Source organism: Equus asinus, chromosome 3 (genome assembly GCF_041296235.1).
Source record: "Equus asinus isolate D_3611 breed Donkey chromosome 3, EquAss-T2T_v2, whole genome shotgun sequence".
In the NCBI taxonomy this organism is placed as follows: Eukaryota; Metazoa; Chordata; class Mammalia; order Perissodactyla; family Equidae; genus Equus; species Equus asinus.
In genome coordinates this window covers 93,435,535-93,451,981 of record NC_091792.1, presented here as the reverse complement: position 1 = coordinate 93,451,981, position 16,447 = coordinate 93,435,535, and the positions used below count along the sequence as shown (strand labels likewise).

The 16,447-nt window shown below is 37.8% G+C and overlaps 1 protein-coding gene across 32 annotated transcripts in view; it reads right to left on the bottom strand.

Moving 5' to 3' along the window:
* Positions 1-11,654, bottom strand: part of MAPK10 (mitogen-activated protein kinase 10) — a 300,681-nt gene extending 289,027 nt beyond the window's left edge. For 2 of the 32 annotated variants that reach the window (XM_070505435.1, XM_070505423.1), the window contains exons 1-2: positions 11,073-11,492; positions 5,944-6,058 (exon numbers count right to left, since the gene is read on the bottom strand). Coding sequence is in view for 4 of the 32 variants with exons in the window: in XM_044766267.2 (XP_044622202.1) it covers positions 11,073-11,075 (3 nt within the window). In the remaining 28 variants the exon portion in view is untranslated. Of the gene's footprint in view, positions 1-5,943; positions 6,059-8,252; positions 8,502-9,100; positions 9,309-9,544; positions 9,662-11,072 lie in introns of those variants that run through there. The other 30 variants (XM_070505429.1, XM_070505431.1, XM_014854144.3 and 27 more) reach the window with 28 other exon arrangements.
* Between the last annotated feature and the right edge of the window lie 4,793 nt (positions 11,655-16,447).

The window sequence follows — 16,447 nt, the reverse complement described above, 5'->3', positions numbered from 1 at the left end:
TACAGAGAATTCTTTATGAAGAATCTGAGACATGCTAAAATTTATGCTGACTCACTTTCAAATAAGCTCCAGGAAAATGCCAGCTTCTAAAGGTAACATTATTTTCCTGATCGGACATCAAATTACTTGGGACCTCTCAAATAGTGACAGTCTCAAATCCGTCGTCCTAGGAGATACAGCCCGAGGTTCCACCAATCAGTGGAAAGCCTCTAAAATTGTAAACAATATGAGGCCTACTTATGTTACTTTTACTAGGGTTAAATAGTTCTAAGGATTTCATTTCCCATCTTGGTAATTTGCAGCCATTGAGAAGCACACAGAGCAGCATATAATGATAAATTTCTGAATATTCTCTTATTAATCTCATTTGTAAGGTATTTGGTTCCACAAACCTGTTATGTTTATTTCTATGTCTTTTATTTTGATTGTGCTGTTATCATTTCTTAGGATCCCTGTTCTTACCCATACCTGAAATTCAAACCACATCAATGTTTTAAGGCTCCATTCAGGTCCAACTTTCGTCTTTAATACCGAGAAGGATACAACGTAGTGATAAAAAAGGAAGTGTTCCAGAGTTGGACTCCCTGGGCTCTTCCCTCACTATGACCAAGGGAAAGTTACTAAACCTCCTATGCTTCAGTTTCATCATTTGTAAAATAGAAATGCTCGGTAGGATTTCTGTGGGAATTAAAAGACTAAGCGCAAGCAAAGCACTTTGAATAGTGCATGGCACGAAGTAATCACTCAATAAATGTTGTCCACTATTACAATCTTTATTATACCCCTCAGTCTTCCTGCATTTTCCCACACAACTATAGACTCATAATTCATAAGTACCTTAGAGGTCACTTAGTTCAACCTCCCACATAAAGTAGTACCATGTCTAAAGAGTCCTTAATATTTGGTCAACCATGAAGATGGTTAAATGTCTGCAGTGCGGGAAAGTTTACTACTTTTCAAAAAGCACAGACTTACAAACAGTCCAATAATCAGAAAGATCTTTCATGTATGGTGTCTACTTTTCTACTCACTGGTCTCATTTCTATCTCCTGCACAAATTCAAAACAAACTCGCATCCTCTATACTCTTTCACACAATATTCTAAAGTGTCTCTGACTAGTTAAGAGAACAGTAGGACACTTCATTTAGGAAAGTAGGACAAATTTTGGCAACATTTACTCAACAGCAACGGCAATAATAAAACTATATTGTTACACGAAAAATTAAGGTAATCTTTGCTTCTAAGTGATTTGGCAAATAGTATTCACAATTATCACCCAATCTGTTTAAATAAGACTGTAGACTCTGTCAGGCTGCTTTCCAGACTCTATCAAGAGGTATGACTTTGGTGCCTTTTTTGTAGTCTAGTTATTTCTCTACGAAGTCCATTTTGCTATTTTTTTTTCTCCTTGTGATTTTCTTTTTCCTGCCTCTGCTTCTATCTTTCCATATCTGTCTCTTGCTCTTTCTTCTTTCATTCGCTAAACAATCATTCAACAAACATTTATGCAGTACTACCAAGTATCAGGCACTGTGCTAGGCATAGAAAGTCAAAGATTTATCTGGCTCAAATTACTCACAGGATAAGGTAGAGAGAGAGACGCACAAACAGTTAAAAAGTCTGGTGGTAATGCACTCAGATAGATATACATAGACTACTACGAGAACACCAGGAAGGAATGTCTAACGGAAGGAGTGAGGAAGGCATCTGGAAGGAGACAACATCTGCTGAAGTCTAAAGTGAGTCTAAGCAGTACCTCTCAAACTCTAAACCACCTGAGAATCTTGTTGGAAAGATTCTGAGTCAGTAAATCTGGGTGGCACTCAAGATGCTGCCTTCCTTATCAAGCTCCCAGATGATGCCTATGCTGTTGGTCCCCAGACCATTCTTTGAATTGCAAAGGTCCTAAAAGATGACTACTGACTGACTAAGGATGGTGGGGTGAATACAGGCAGAATAGACAATGTGAAGTAAATCACACAGGTAACCAACATTTGAGTTTATGTGATGAGACTGAAACACATTGATGTCCCCAGGCAATTCGAGCAATCATCAGTTCCTAAACTGGGGGTGGGTGGGAGTGTGGTATATTTTAAGAAGAAGAGAATTTATTACATAGGCAATGGAGCACATCAGAGTGGGCAGGGCAGTTACAGGGCAACAACTGCAGATCAGATCTGGTGGTTTCGTTGGTAGGATCATGGGCAAGAAGGTAACATGCTAGGCTACACAAAATAAACCTGCTAACAATGATGACAAGGGCCTAATTTATGGCAGTAACAACAGATTTCTTTCAAAGGGAACTGACTTGAAAACTGCTCAGGAGATATATTAGGTTGACGGCATTGTCACTTAATAATTTAAAAATCAAGCAAGCTGTTATTTTGCATTATTTGCAGGTCTTTACAGGCCTATTCTTACTCTGACACTTGGTAACATGTGATCCTGAACAAGCCACTCAACCTCTTTTCACACCAGGTTCCACATTTTAAAAGAGTGAAGAGTTGACCCAAATAAACACTGCGGTCTCTTTAAATCCTAAAATTTATGATCCCACGAATTAAATTCATTTCTCATTGAATTATGGAATCATACAACGTAGTCTTAAAACCTACGCCAATACCTGGAATATAAATACCCATTGTATGACTAACATTGACTTTACCTAGCCAACAGGAATGAAAACTTGAGACTTTTTAACTCCTCCCTCTTCTTTACCCAAGACATCCATTACTGAGTCCAACTGCTTTGTCCTTATGTCCTACTAGTGATTCTTTGGTGTATGACATTATTTTTTTTTTCTTTTTTGCTGAAGAAGATTCGCCCTGAGCTAACATCCCTGCAAATCATCCTCTATTTTTAGTATGTGGGCTGCCAGCACAGCATGGCAGCCAACAAAGCAGTGTAGGTCCGTGCCCAGGAACCAAACCCCAGGCCGCTGAAGCAGAGCACACTGAACTTAATCTCTAGGCCACTGGGGCTGGCCCTACCTTTTAACTGGATTCCTGCAATAGCTCCTTAAGTGTTTTCTTTGGCTCCAACCTAATCCCCTTCCAAACGTTGTCCAAGAAATTGAAGAACTCTGGAGTCACAAAGACCTAGGCTTGAATCCTAAATCCACTGTTTCTTAGTTGTACGATTGTCAGCAAGTTATTTAACCTCTCTAAACCTGAGTTTCCTTATCTCTAAATCATCTGGGTGATACGAAGATTTAACTTCTTATATAGTATAGCTTATAAAGTACTTAGCACAGTGCCTATTACACAATAAGAATTCAATAAGTGCTAGTCATTGTTTTGAAAGTCAAATCTCATAAAGACTTGAGCAGGCCCTTCACAAAAGAGGAAAATCAAATGGCCAATAAAAAATGAAAACAAGTGTTTCTTCATGAGTAATCAGCAAAAAACACAAATCAATACTTCCATGAGTAAAATTATGTACCCACCAGACCAGCAAAATTCAAGAACTTATAAATCAAGTGTTGATGAGGATATAGAGTTTCTCATATATTGTTGATGGAATTCATGCAACCAATTGGGAAAAATATTTTGGCATTCTCTGGAAAATCTGAATGTGCACATACCCCAAAACTCAGTAGTTCCTTTCTTTGATATTTACCCTAGAGATACTTTTATACATATACACTAGAAGCTATGAGCAACAATATATATATAAAATATTATATATACTTAATAACTTAAATATACCAAATAAATATATTTATACATACATAACTTAGGTTACATATATCTACATACGCACATATAAATATTATAGAAACAATCCAAATGGCCATCAACAGTAGAAGGGATAAGTAAATTTTGGTATATTCATGGAGTAGAATACTATACAAGTTATGAACAAACGACAAGCATCAACATGGAAGAATCTTACAATGTTTAGCAAAATCAAGTGATTAAGAACATATATACTATGATTACAAGATGGAAAATCTGCAAAGAAAAGCAAGAGGATGTGTGCGACAAAAGACAAGGCAGTGGTTAGTGGTTACCTCTAGTGGGGAAGGAAAGCCTGTGATCTTAAGGCAGCACACGGGGGCTTACCAGGAGTCCAGTCCTTTGTATGAATGGTGGCGCTATGAGGTTTTCTGTATAATTACTCTTTAAACTGTCTTTGTTTTATACACTCTTCTATGTGTATGACGTATTTCATAATTTAAAAATAAATGTGATCATGTCATTCTCCTGCTTAAAATCTTTCCTAAGTTCCTCATTTTGGAATAAAATACAAACTCCTTAGCTTTGTCTGAGAGATCCTTCATGATACAGCTCCTGTTCCCTTCTTCAGCTTCATCTCTCCCATCCACATTTATGCCTCAGCGTAGTAGATGACACCTAGTGCCCCAAACAATCAAGGGCTCTCAAGCCTCTGGCCCATTGGAACAACGCTCGCCCTGTTACCCCTCCTCTAGCTAACTTCTCATTGTCCTTGACATCCAGCTGAAATGCCACTCTTCTGAGTGCCTTCCTTGACAAAGCCCCATCCCACCTGTGTTAGACTTTCCTCCAGCATCCCACTTAACAGCGCTGTATAAGTACCACCTTCCTCAGAATATCTCTCTCCCTTTTAATGGCAGATTTGATCATGAGTGCCACACTCTTCAGACTGAAATCTCCTTTAAGGCAGATACTGTCTCTTTCATCTATCCCAAGAGCTAGGGATGATATCTACACCACAGATTCCCAATAAATGTTTGCTTAACGAATAAATGTTTAAGGTGAGGCAGTATATGTTTTCTACATCACTGGGGGTGACACATGACTCAAAATTCTAAGTTCGGCCATACAAAATTGCCCTTATTTTAGATCAAAAATGGTCGGTTACTGGCAATTATGTATGATTCCCTTTTATAACAAACACTTATTTAATACATGTTGATAACGTGCAGCATAGTGATGCTGTGATATCTGCTTTCTCAATATCATTGTAAGCAGACTGTGACGAAAATCATGATGTGAAATAAGTAGAGGGTTAATTTCATCAGTCTTCTGCAGTTATAGGTTATGCATTATTTCACATGACAGCCTACCTACCCAAAGTTATATAAGCCACTAAGCAAACGAAAAAGACATATTGATCACCAGTTCAAAACAGCTTCTTGTGGAGCCCTACAAGCACCACTGTCATACTCTATTTCTCAAAGATGTTATTTGACGGATTATAACTGCTTCATCTCTGCTGGAGTCTATTGATTATTGACTGTGGTGACTACGAAGCATCAAGTACTTGATTAAAAAAGATATTGTGCCTGTGTGTGCAGATATTTTAATAAAATAATAAGTTTTTTAAATTATCCCAACTAGATCCAGAGTAACTGGATCTATTTTTAATATTGTTTTTATTAAGCAAAAGGATTTGTAGGTTAAAATGTCCATAAATTGAGTTTTATAAAACTGTGATGTGATTTCTCTTCCTTTATTTCTAAAGGTCTGAAGAATATATATAATAAAAATATATATAAATTTACATACATATATATATATATATATATTCCTGAAAGGAATTGAGCATTATAATTTAGCTCAGAACCAATTCTTCTGCTAGAGGGGATGAATTGGTAAAACATAGAATTGTGCTGCAAGTAATAAAAGCCACTGAAAAATACTGTGACCCAACTGTTACCCAACCTCATGAAATTATTCATTGCAGCCATTTTACATAGGCTGGTGTCACCCAGGGGGGTGGCATCACAGTGTCACACGAGTCACCAATGCACCTCAAGACTTCATGCTACTCTATGCGACATTAATAGCATTGCACCAGCAGTTAAACATTCTGTCCTTTTGATTTTTACTCCTTTAGTTGATATGACTTGGAGCAATATTTCTTCAGATCCATACACTAAGCCCTATGCAATATTTAAATTGGTTATATGAATTACACGTTTCCTGCTAAGAAACACCTTTAAGTTTGCAACTCACCACTGCTTATACGATTTCTCATCTATAGGAAACAGGTCTAATTCAACAGCTCCTTGCATGAGTTGCCATAACGAAGATCTGAGATGGTCCTGCCGTTGGTGTTTCTCATGCTAGCCTAAAATCAAAGCAAAAACGCAGACGAGTTTGATTTTAACATTTAGATGGGAATTTCACTTGCACTTCGAAAACAAAAAGACCGACAAAGACAACTGGTGATGGGTGGTGGGGACGGGAATAGAACATCTCAAGGAGCTCACCCTGTTCAAATTTATCACAAGCATGAGGACTTTGATGTTACCAATACCAAAGTGGCTGGATATTGACAAATCTGAACATAAGCCCAATTAGTAATTGTTACTTTGGTTGATATGATATTTGTTTTGTGATATGGATTTGGTTTTGTGATACAAGGCACCCTACTCAACCTCAACTGGGACAGCTTCACTGTTACATGTTTGCACATTCTGCTTTCATATAAGATTTCACTGGAACAACAGGTTACATAGTAACTGATAAAAGGAGGGGAAGTTTGAAAACCTCTGATTTATGTGAAATAAAATAAAACTAAACTGAAATTGCTCTGAAGCTGGAAAGAGACTGTACATATGTTTTTCCATAATCTGATCTAGTTACAAAAATAGATTTGTAACTTCAAATTGTTCCTGTTACTTTTCGACATTATATTGGACCAGATTCTCCAAGACTGTGCCAGTTTCCAATGTTCTACCCATTATCAAACCATAAGTTTTGATTTCTAGTTTGGAAATTATGCTCACCATACCCAAAATAAACCTCTCTGCCCCAAATAAGAGTCCCTTTACTGGCCAAGTGCTTACAACTACGGCTAGGAATTCTTCCTCCATCACACTCTCCTGCCCCACGCCCCACTATCTCCCCCACCACCACCACCACTGGCCATCCCATTGAGAACTCCAGTGTGACCTACCACCGTTTCAGGGCAGGTGAATTTCTTTCTCCTCTGAATTGCTATCACATTTATTGTCAAATCACTGATACGAGCCCTTGATCGTACACTATCTTTGTTATTTGACCTCATCTCGCTAAATGACTATACACTCCCAAATGGCAGAAAGCATCAGTTACAGTTTCTCAACTCTTCCACCCATAGCACTTAGCAGAGACCTCTTTGCATGGGAGACATTCATTTAAAGAATATTAATTGTGTCCCTACTATGTGCCAGACATAGTCAGTGCTAACAGAGATTATAATTTAGTAGAGAATACAGGAAGCACAGGAATAGGCAATTACTGTGTCGCATGACAAGTGCTATGACAGAGGAGGTACAGACACTGAATAAACATCGCCAAATGAACGGACCTAAGAGCTTTACTTCACTATCGATGCTTTCAGACGCTATTTCCAATGTATGAGAAGAGGATAGTTACTTTAAGAAACTCATTTTCAGGAAGCACATGGAGCATGCAGGCCAATTAACACCCAAACTAACACCCAAAAACCAGGAGGCAGTTCTACTTCTATGAAGACAAGTCGCTAAGGCGAATTTCTAATACTTTTAAGTCACCACTGGGTTGTGGGGTTTTTTCCTTTCTGACACACACACACACACACACACACACACACACACACACAGTGTGGCAGGCCATTTTCCCGTGCATATTCTGTGTGGGCCCCTCTGCAAATGCCTGGTTGCCCTGTAGGGGAACTTGGTTTGATACCCGCGCACCATACAGGGTTGGAGAGTAACTAGGAGTCAGGAATGATTCTAAGGAGCCTTCAGTCATTTCCTATTACATTCAAAACTTTAATTTTCATTCCTAGAGGCATGGGTTCTATAAGCCTAAGGGTTTTGAACCTCAGGGATAAGAACAGTGAGAAAGGCCATCATGGCCTGTTATGCATCCAAAACATCAATTCAACTAGAAAACCCTTTACCAAAAATAAGCATAAATTTGTGGTCCACTTTTCAAACCAAAAATGTTTCTTTTGATTTAAGGATTTTCAATATCTCCTGAGGTCTCCATTTAGAGTTTCTGCCAAGATTCACAACGAGAAATGAAGTTCCCTTCTATTAAATAGAGGGAAAACAAATTGTACCTAAAATATATAGAGACTTTTCATTTTCCCTGTCTTTGCCTTGATTTCCTCATAAGGATAAAATGTGCTTAAACTGAAAAATCTTTAGTCAAAACCTCACAACTTTGCTATGAAAAGATGTACAGATAGGTAAATTTCTGAAAATCCAAGCTCCAATTTTAAATTGCAATTTCTCTTTCAAACAATCAATATGCAGCATAATCTTTTATCTGAATCAGCAGCAGCATCTCACCTCAGACTTATGTAATGCAATGAAGATATCTAATATGCTAAAGAAGCATCTCCCCCAGCAGTCTATAGGCCCAACTTTTTCCACAAGTCCTTGGTCCTCAGAAGACGGTGTAAGAGACGCTTGTGCAGAAGGAACGAAGCGCTCAGCCTGCAGCAAGTACAGCATTGGACTCCTTTCCTGGCATCACTGGACACTTTGTGCCTCTTTCTGCATAAGGGTTGCAATGTCCAACCAAAAGCTTATGAGAGACTGTGAGAGGAAATAGCAGGGGCAATGGAGAAAGAATTTTAAATGTCAATCTGTTTACTTCGTCTAATTGAAGGAAGTCGCTCTTGCTTTGAGTCTGTTATTCTCATAAGCAACTAAGCAATCATTAGATTTGAACACACTGTTCCACGCAAAGTCGTTTAGCTACAAATGTGACCTGAAGCCAGAAGTAGAGCAGGTAGGGAGAGCATCTGTCCCCATCTTTAACACACAAGAAAACCCTCAATGTCTTTATCTTTTAACATCAGTATTAAAAGACTTTTCCCTAAGATTACATCCAAAGAAATAGATTCATTTACATAAAGCCACAATAAAAACAACAAAAGAAAACCCTTTAAATATGAGAGGCTTTCCCTTTAAATACAGGAGGCTTTTTCATTTTACTTAGATCAAGCAGATTCCTTTTGCTTACGATATTCCTAAAAGATACACTAACAAGGAAAATCCTATCAATTTTCCTGTAAATTTAAAAATATACGTATATTTTATAGCATCCACAATCAACTCTCAGTTCATTCTAACCTTGAAAAATACTGACCACGTACTATGAAACCATTAAATACTAATAGCTGCAGACGTACCAGACAATGACAGCAAAAACACACTCGGTCCCTCTGGGATCTGTTCACAAACAGCCCCTTCCAGCATGGGAAACACTTCACCCAGCAGCAGATGCTGTTCTGGGGCAAACAAGCAGGAAGCTGGAGGCAGCCGATCCTTCCACTCTACATACAATTTCTTACTGCCTCATCATCAGGAACCTTTTTATGGCAACTGTGAAGATTTTGTAACACCAGGGGCCCGTCAAATTAAAGATACTTTGCAAAAACAGGAGGGAGTGGTTATGCAAATGAGGAAGCACGAAGACTCTTTAATATCTAAGGTCATGCCACCTTTGTCATCTGCTTTTCTAGTTCTGTTATGGGGGAGAGAAAATCCAGTTTGCTCTCCATGATGAAATAAGCTGATCCAGGACTTTATGTCAATTTTAAGAGTGAGATCAAGGTAGAGAAGGGAATACATACCAGAGGCAGCAAAACTAACTGTCGGGCCCCTAAAATCCAATGGTTCCAAAGTGGAGACAGGAGCTTGTGAGCTCATTCATGAGCATCGCTGTCTATATTGACAATATATATGCTCACCTAAGGGAGAAAATTTACAGAAGCCTCTCTGAGAAGTGGTCATTCCTGCAACCATTTTTAACTCGTTGATCAGCATTCTGTGAGATTTTCCAGGGTCCGACAACTAGCAGACAGGGATAAAGGAAGAAATTGGACCTTGGACTGGCAATGCCTGGTGCACTGATGCCCATTTTCCTTCAGTCTGAACTGTGGCCTGTCCCAAATGACTTAGCCTGTCTCTTTCTAGTCTGTTCATCAAAGTTATCATCAACACACCAGAAGCAGGCAGGGCTGCTGTACAGACAGTGTCAGGCTCTGCAGCAAAGACAGCCCCTGTAAACAACCTTGTGGGTGCTTCAGAGCCGACTGCCATGGGATAAGCCCTTCTTTTCTGTGGCTAAACTGCAGTACCCTGGGAAGTTATGTCTTTAAGGGGGTCGAATCAGAGGCTCATTCTCTAAATTTGAATGGAGAGGGAGAAAAAAGAAATATACATATAATTTGCTTAAAATATCTCTAACCTTGATTTACTTGAAGATTTCCCAATAAATCACATTTACTTTGCTGCAGGCACAAATACATCAATTCTGATAAATATATTGCCATGCTCATTTCTGAGGATACATCTCTCCCCCTGCCCCAAAAGAGCTTTGACATTTCTAGGGGACACAGTATCCCAGCACAGAATACCTGGGAACCATGCCATAAAAAAATAAATAAATAAAACGCTGCCTGCGGTGGCTAGGAGATGACTTTCTTAAAGAGCCCCCTCACCTAGGTGATTGCGGTGCCAATGTTTCCTCTCATCTCTAACCTGCCCCGTGTTCCTCTCCCCAGCCCAAATTTAGCCTAGAGTGTCTCTGCAAGAGTAATGCCATTAGTTTTGCAACTAAAATATATAAATGCCATTCCCTAATAAAATATGTAAATATATCCCAAAAGATTTACTTAAGTTACACCTCTCAGCAAGTAAACAGAAATGCATACTTAAAGACATGATTTTATAATGTTTTATGGAACCCATAGCATTTCTTAGATATGAGACTGAGGTCAGCACAAGCACAGCTGTTGTCTTTCTCTCTGTCTCTCTCTCTCTCTGCCTCTATCTCTATTTTTTTTCTTCCCTTCTGTAGCTCTGCATTGGTCTAAAAGCCCCTGATCACAATAAGATCACTCCCTCCCACCCTCTGCCAACCCTCACTCCAAACAGAAGGGTTTCAACACGCCGAAGTCTGGGGAGAGATGCTCCGCACAGAAGGAAAGGCTGGTGGCTTCTTGCCTCAGATGTAGTTCACTTCATTAACCTGCTTTCCACCCCATCTCTCTCCTCTCTCCCATGCTCACTCTCCCACCCCACCAGGAGCAATCAACAGACATCACCCCACCCTCCAAAAAACAGGTTAGAACCCAGAATGAGCAAAGAGCTACCTACCATTCCGTGCTTGAGAACTACGATCCTGATCCAGCAGTGTTTGCCCCAGAAATCCTCCCTACTTGTTTTTCATTAACCACATTCCAAATTGTAATAAGGAACAGATTTTTTGGAGGTGGGGAAACTGCTTAAAATTAATGATGGACAGGTGATTTCCAAGAAAACCCAACCTTAAAGTCACTCAAGCCCCTAGGAATTGAGGGGTGAGGAGAAAAACGAAAAATTGTAAAAATGAAAAAAGAAAAGAAAAAGGTAAGCATATAACAAGCACCACCAACCCCCATAAAAATAAAAAGAGAAGGGGAGGCTTAAAAAAAAAGAAGAAGAAGAGTGGCTTGCTGAATCACCCTCTTTCACTGCCTGGAAACCATTGTGCAGCGTGATGCTGCCTGTACCATTGTGGAACCTACCAGAGGAGACGGACAGAGCGCTTGGGGAATGGGGTTGCTATGGCAACTGAAAGGAGCACACATGACGTCAAAGCCCAGAGAGGTCTAGGGAGGGGGAAGAGGGGAAAGGGAAAAGGAAAAAGTCTAAGTGCGGCTGCAGCTACTGTGTTTTCCGGGGAAACGAGGACCCCGCAAAATGGAAAGGAATAGGTTTGTTGGCAGCCACCATCAGTAATGACGCCATCAGGCAGCCAGTCTGCACAACCCGGAGAAACAGTCGGCTCCATGCAGCCTTGGCCCCGTCCTCAGCAGCGTGAGGAACAAATGCCCGCAGACCAGAACACCACTGGAAATACTGTTAGTCTGCTTTTCGACGAGCTCAGCTCTTCACAAACAGGACACAGAGACACGTAAATGCCAAAACAAACAAGGATGTTAATAACCTCAGAGGGGAAGCGAACATTTGAGTCCCACTTGGTCCCCAGAGGTCATTTGCACAACACGATTGCTCTTCTCTGTTTCCTTGTTTTTCATAAAAATTCTAAATAAATACCCACTAAACCAAGCTCAACAAACTGATTCTTCGACTGCAACTTGAATGTGGAAAGAAAATACTGATAATTTGAGTTAACAAATCAGAGTTCTTTTTCTTTTAATTGCCGATAATTCTCTGGAAAACTGATACAAATTGCATCATTACTATTTGGGGCAAATATCTCAATTTTATTTAAGTAATTTCCCTTACCTTTGACTGTTAGAGTATGTTTTTAAGTCTCCATACAGTTTTAACATCTATAAATAGTTTTTTTTTAATGAGAGCAAAAGAACTACTTCCACTATTTTTTTAAATTATCAATTTTTTTAACCTTTTAAAAATATTTTTTTACATAAGGAAAATTTTCAATACATATTTGGCCTAACCTGCCTCAGCGCTTGCACTTCTCCAGTTAGATAATCTAACCAAATTCCTTTTTTACTTAAACAACCTTGAGGTGAGTTTCTATCTATTGCAAGCAAGTAGTGCTCAGTTTTATATCATTCTGTATTGTTTTAAAATTAGCACACTTACATGAATAAGGATCTTCTTCCGTATGTTAGTAGAAAAGATATAACATGCAACAGATATAAACTAAGCTGTGATTGCAGACACTGAAACTCATCGTAAAACTGCATATGACACATCAGGTTTTGTTGTTGCTGTTGCCGCTGTTATTTTATTCAGCAGAGAATCTCGAAAAAGAAAGTCTTGATGAGTTTTCTGTCTTTTTGTCCATTGGACGAGTGTTTGGATGTCGCTTTACTCTAATTTCAAGTTCAACAATAACAAGATTATTAACTTTCTGTCTTGGCATTGGGTCTACCTGTAAGATGACTATGTCTCAAGCACAATGTAATTGACATTCAGACTTGTAAGTTATTGTATTCTACATTTTAATATCAAAAGTCAATTCCCAACAACTGGATAGCAATAAGGAAAAAGTAAACTTCAACTCTTACCTCACATTGCAAATACAAAAATTAATTCGAGATGAATTATACATCGAAATATAAAAGCCAAAACCTATAAAGCTATTAGAATAAAATATATCTTTTAGAAGAAGAAATAGCTTTCTGATCTTGGAGTAGGCAAAGATTTCTTAGGACACAGAAAGCACTCACCATAATAGGAAAAGAAATAGACTTGAACAAAATTAAAAGCTTCCACTTATCCAAAGTTACCATTAAGAAAATGAATAAACAAACCACAGATTAAAAGAAACTATTCTTGATAAACATATCTGAAATATTCTTGATATACACAAATTCTAGATTATATGAAAATATCCTACAACTCAATGATAAACACAATTTTGTTTAATGGGCAAAAGTCTTGAGCAGGTATTTGACAAAGGAAGATTTATAAATGGTCAATAGGTATATATAAAAAAGTATTCAACATCATTGGTCATCAGAGAAATGCAAATTAAAACTGCAATAAATGCCATTTCACACCCATAAAAATGGTTAAAATTAAAAAGACTAAGCATTAAATATTGGCTAGGATACAGAGAAAACTGCACTCTCCTACATTACTAATGGGAGTATAAAATGGTAAAACTACTTTGGGAAATGGTTTGGCAGTTTTTTAAATGAGAAACATATACCTACAGTATGACTCAACAGCTCTATTCACAGATAGTCAACCAGGAGAAGAGAAACACACGTCCACAAAAAAAAAAGTTGTATACAAATGTTTATGCCAGCTTTATCTATAGTTGGAAAACCGGAAACAACTCAAAGTATATCAACATGAGAATGGATAAACAAATTATGGTATATTGATATAATAGAATACTATTCAGCAATAAAAAAGAATGGCAACCGTGAATAGGTTAAAACCAATCATTTTCTCCCAGTTAGTTCTTGATGGCATAAGTTACAAAAAGTGACATTGATCTTAGATTTTGAGGTGGATTTCACTATTTAGGGCTTTACTTCTCAACCTACTCATTTCAGTAATATTTAGATGGCTAAAATGGTCTTTTAAGTCTATTCTATACACTATAGAGAAATTAATTTCCTAAAATTAGATCATTTAATACAAGTTAGTTTTTCTAAAAATCAACACCTAAATAGATACCAATCCTTGTTGGATAAGGCCAAAATTCTTTATTTAAAGCCCTTAATAAGATGAGTCTAAAGTAAGTCTCTACTGCCATTTCTCAACCTTTGACACAATAAGTTTTAGAGCCTCTCCCCCCCCCAAAATACATTTTTTTAATCAAAAGAGAGAAAGAAAAAGAACAGATACCGACCCTATTATAGGTATCATTATGGTTGCCAGGTACTATGCTTCTGTGCAGTTTCACCCACCATATAACTCCCACAAAAGTATCTCATTCCTTTCATTTGGTATTTACCCTACTGGATTTCATATTACTCTAATCTTACGAATATATACTATCTTACCTTAAACTTGCCTGTGACTTAATCCTCTTTATTCCTCATCGTCTTCCTTGAAAGCTCCCTTTTCCAAGAACCTATCTTTGTAGATATGGTAGGTAATCAGTAAACACTTAGGTTGATTATAATTATATGTGGTTATATAATTCTTTTTACCAGCTATCAAACTTTTTACCTCTAATGTTATTATGGAGTGTTAAGTTTTAAGATAGCCAATATTAAAGCAGGTAACATCTGTTAAAATATTAAATATTTGAACTTTGTTTCAAACTCTTTTCAAAGTGTTTTCAAATGAAACTGTATTTAATCAAGAAGTCTGATCTGAATTCTATCAGTACTATCAATCATAAGAGTTTTTGAAAAAAGAGTTTTAAATGAATAAATGAATGTAAGTTATTACTTTGAAAAGCACAGAGTTATATCGAGCATACAACTTTGTATACAAGTTTGTACGCAATAGTATACCCTTTGTATACTAGTTTATTTCTTTAATGGCATCTTTGTAGTCTGTAGTGGGACTGATGATATTCGGGAATATTTCTTGTTCTCCAAGTAAGGCGATCTCCCTTCCCTTATAAATGAAAACTTTGGGATATTACATTTTCAGAATGAACTGCTGAAACATGCAACAATATAGATGAATCTCAAAAACATTACATTAAGTGAAAAAAATAAGACAGAAGAGTATTTACTGTATAAATTCATTTATATAAAGTTCTAGAACAGACAAAATTATTCTATGTTGATGAAAATCAGAACTATGATTGCCTTAGGGAGCCACACAGTTGAGGACTGTATTGAGGGCACATGGGAAATTTCCGTAGTCATGAAAATGTTCTCCGTCTCGATGGAGGTATGAGTTATTACATAAGTGTAAGCATTTGTCAAAACTCCTCAAGTGTAACTCTTAAGACTGGTGCATTTCACTCTATGTAAATTAAATTGCTGTTTAAAAAAAATTAAGTCAATTCCCAAGAAGAAAATTGCTGAGTGAGCAAGAAGTGCTGAAGAAATGGCTTTCCAAACAGTAAGTGGCAAGGGACTCAGAAATAGGGGAACATAAAGGAATCAAATCAGTGAAATTGGGGTGCCAAGTAAGAATTCAACCTCTGAATCCAAGTCTCAAGCGCATTCATGGGCGGGGTGGTGGGGGGCGGGCTGGCAATAAAACCAACTACTGCACTAAGGTCTCTTACTGACATTGGTCCCAGAGTAGGGTGACCCACTCATCCTCATTTGCCAGGGACTTCCTTGTTTTCAGCATGTCCCAAATGCCAGGAAACCCCTCAGTCCTAGGCAAACTGAGAAGGTTAGTCACCCTATCCCAGAGTCTAGAACACCTAGATGGATTTGAACACCCAGATGAGAATTAAAGGTCCCAGTTGCAAAAGAAAGAGAGTTACAAAAGAAAGAAGTCAAATAGTTTGTTATAACTGTGATGTTGCTAAAGAGGAGTGTCACCTAGCTACACTTTGAACAATTAGATTTTTATGCCGTGAGTTAGAATGGTGGCAAGAGGATGCAAATAGTTTGGTAAACACAAGCAAAATTATGAAAGATAAATCAATGGAACTTGGTGAGTGAATGAATATGAGGGGAATGCAGAGGGTCAGTGTTGACCAGGATTCACTGTCATTTCAAGATACCTAATAATGTCTTCTCTCAGAGAGTCAGTCAGGTATCTTTCAGGATGCTTCCACTTGGGGAACACTCGTCCTTTGCAAAACTATTTCATAGTTTAAAAGTTTCAGAGATGCTGCATACAACATCTCCCTTTTGGAAAGTCATATTACACATTACTAAATTAAAAGCACTAAGAAACCTTGAGTAAAAATAAAAAGTTTAAATTTCTGTAAATTAAATCAAAATTTATATCTCAAAATAATTTCTGAAATGTAGTTTTTAATTAACATATTTTATCATTCTGTTTGGATAGGAAAGACAGAGCCAACAGCTTACCATGGCCATAAATGACCTTCAGTGAGTGAACTTAAAATACTTATGATTCCTAATATGATCCAGCAATTCCATTTCTGGGTATTT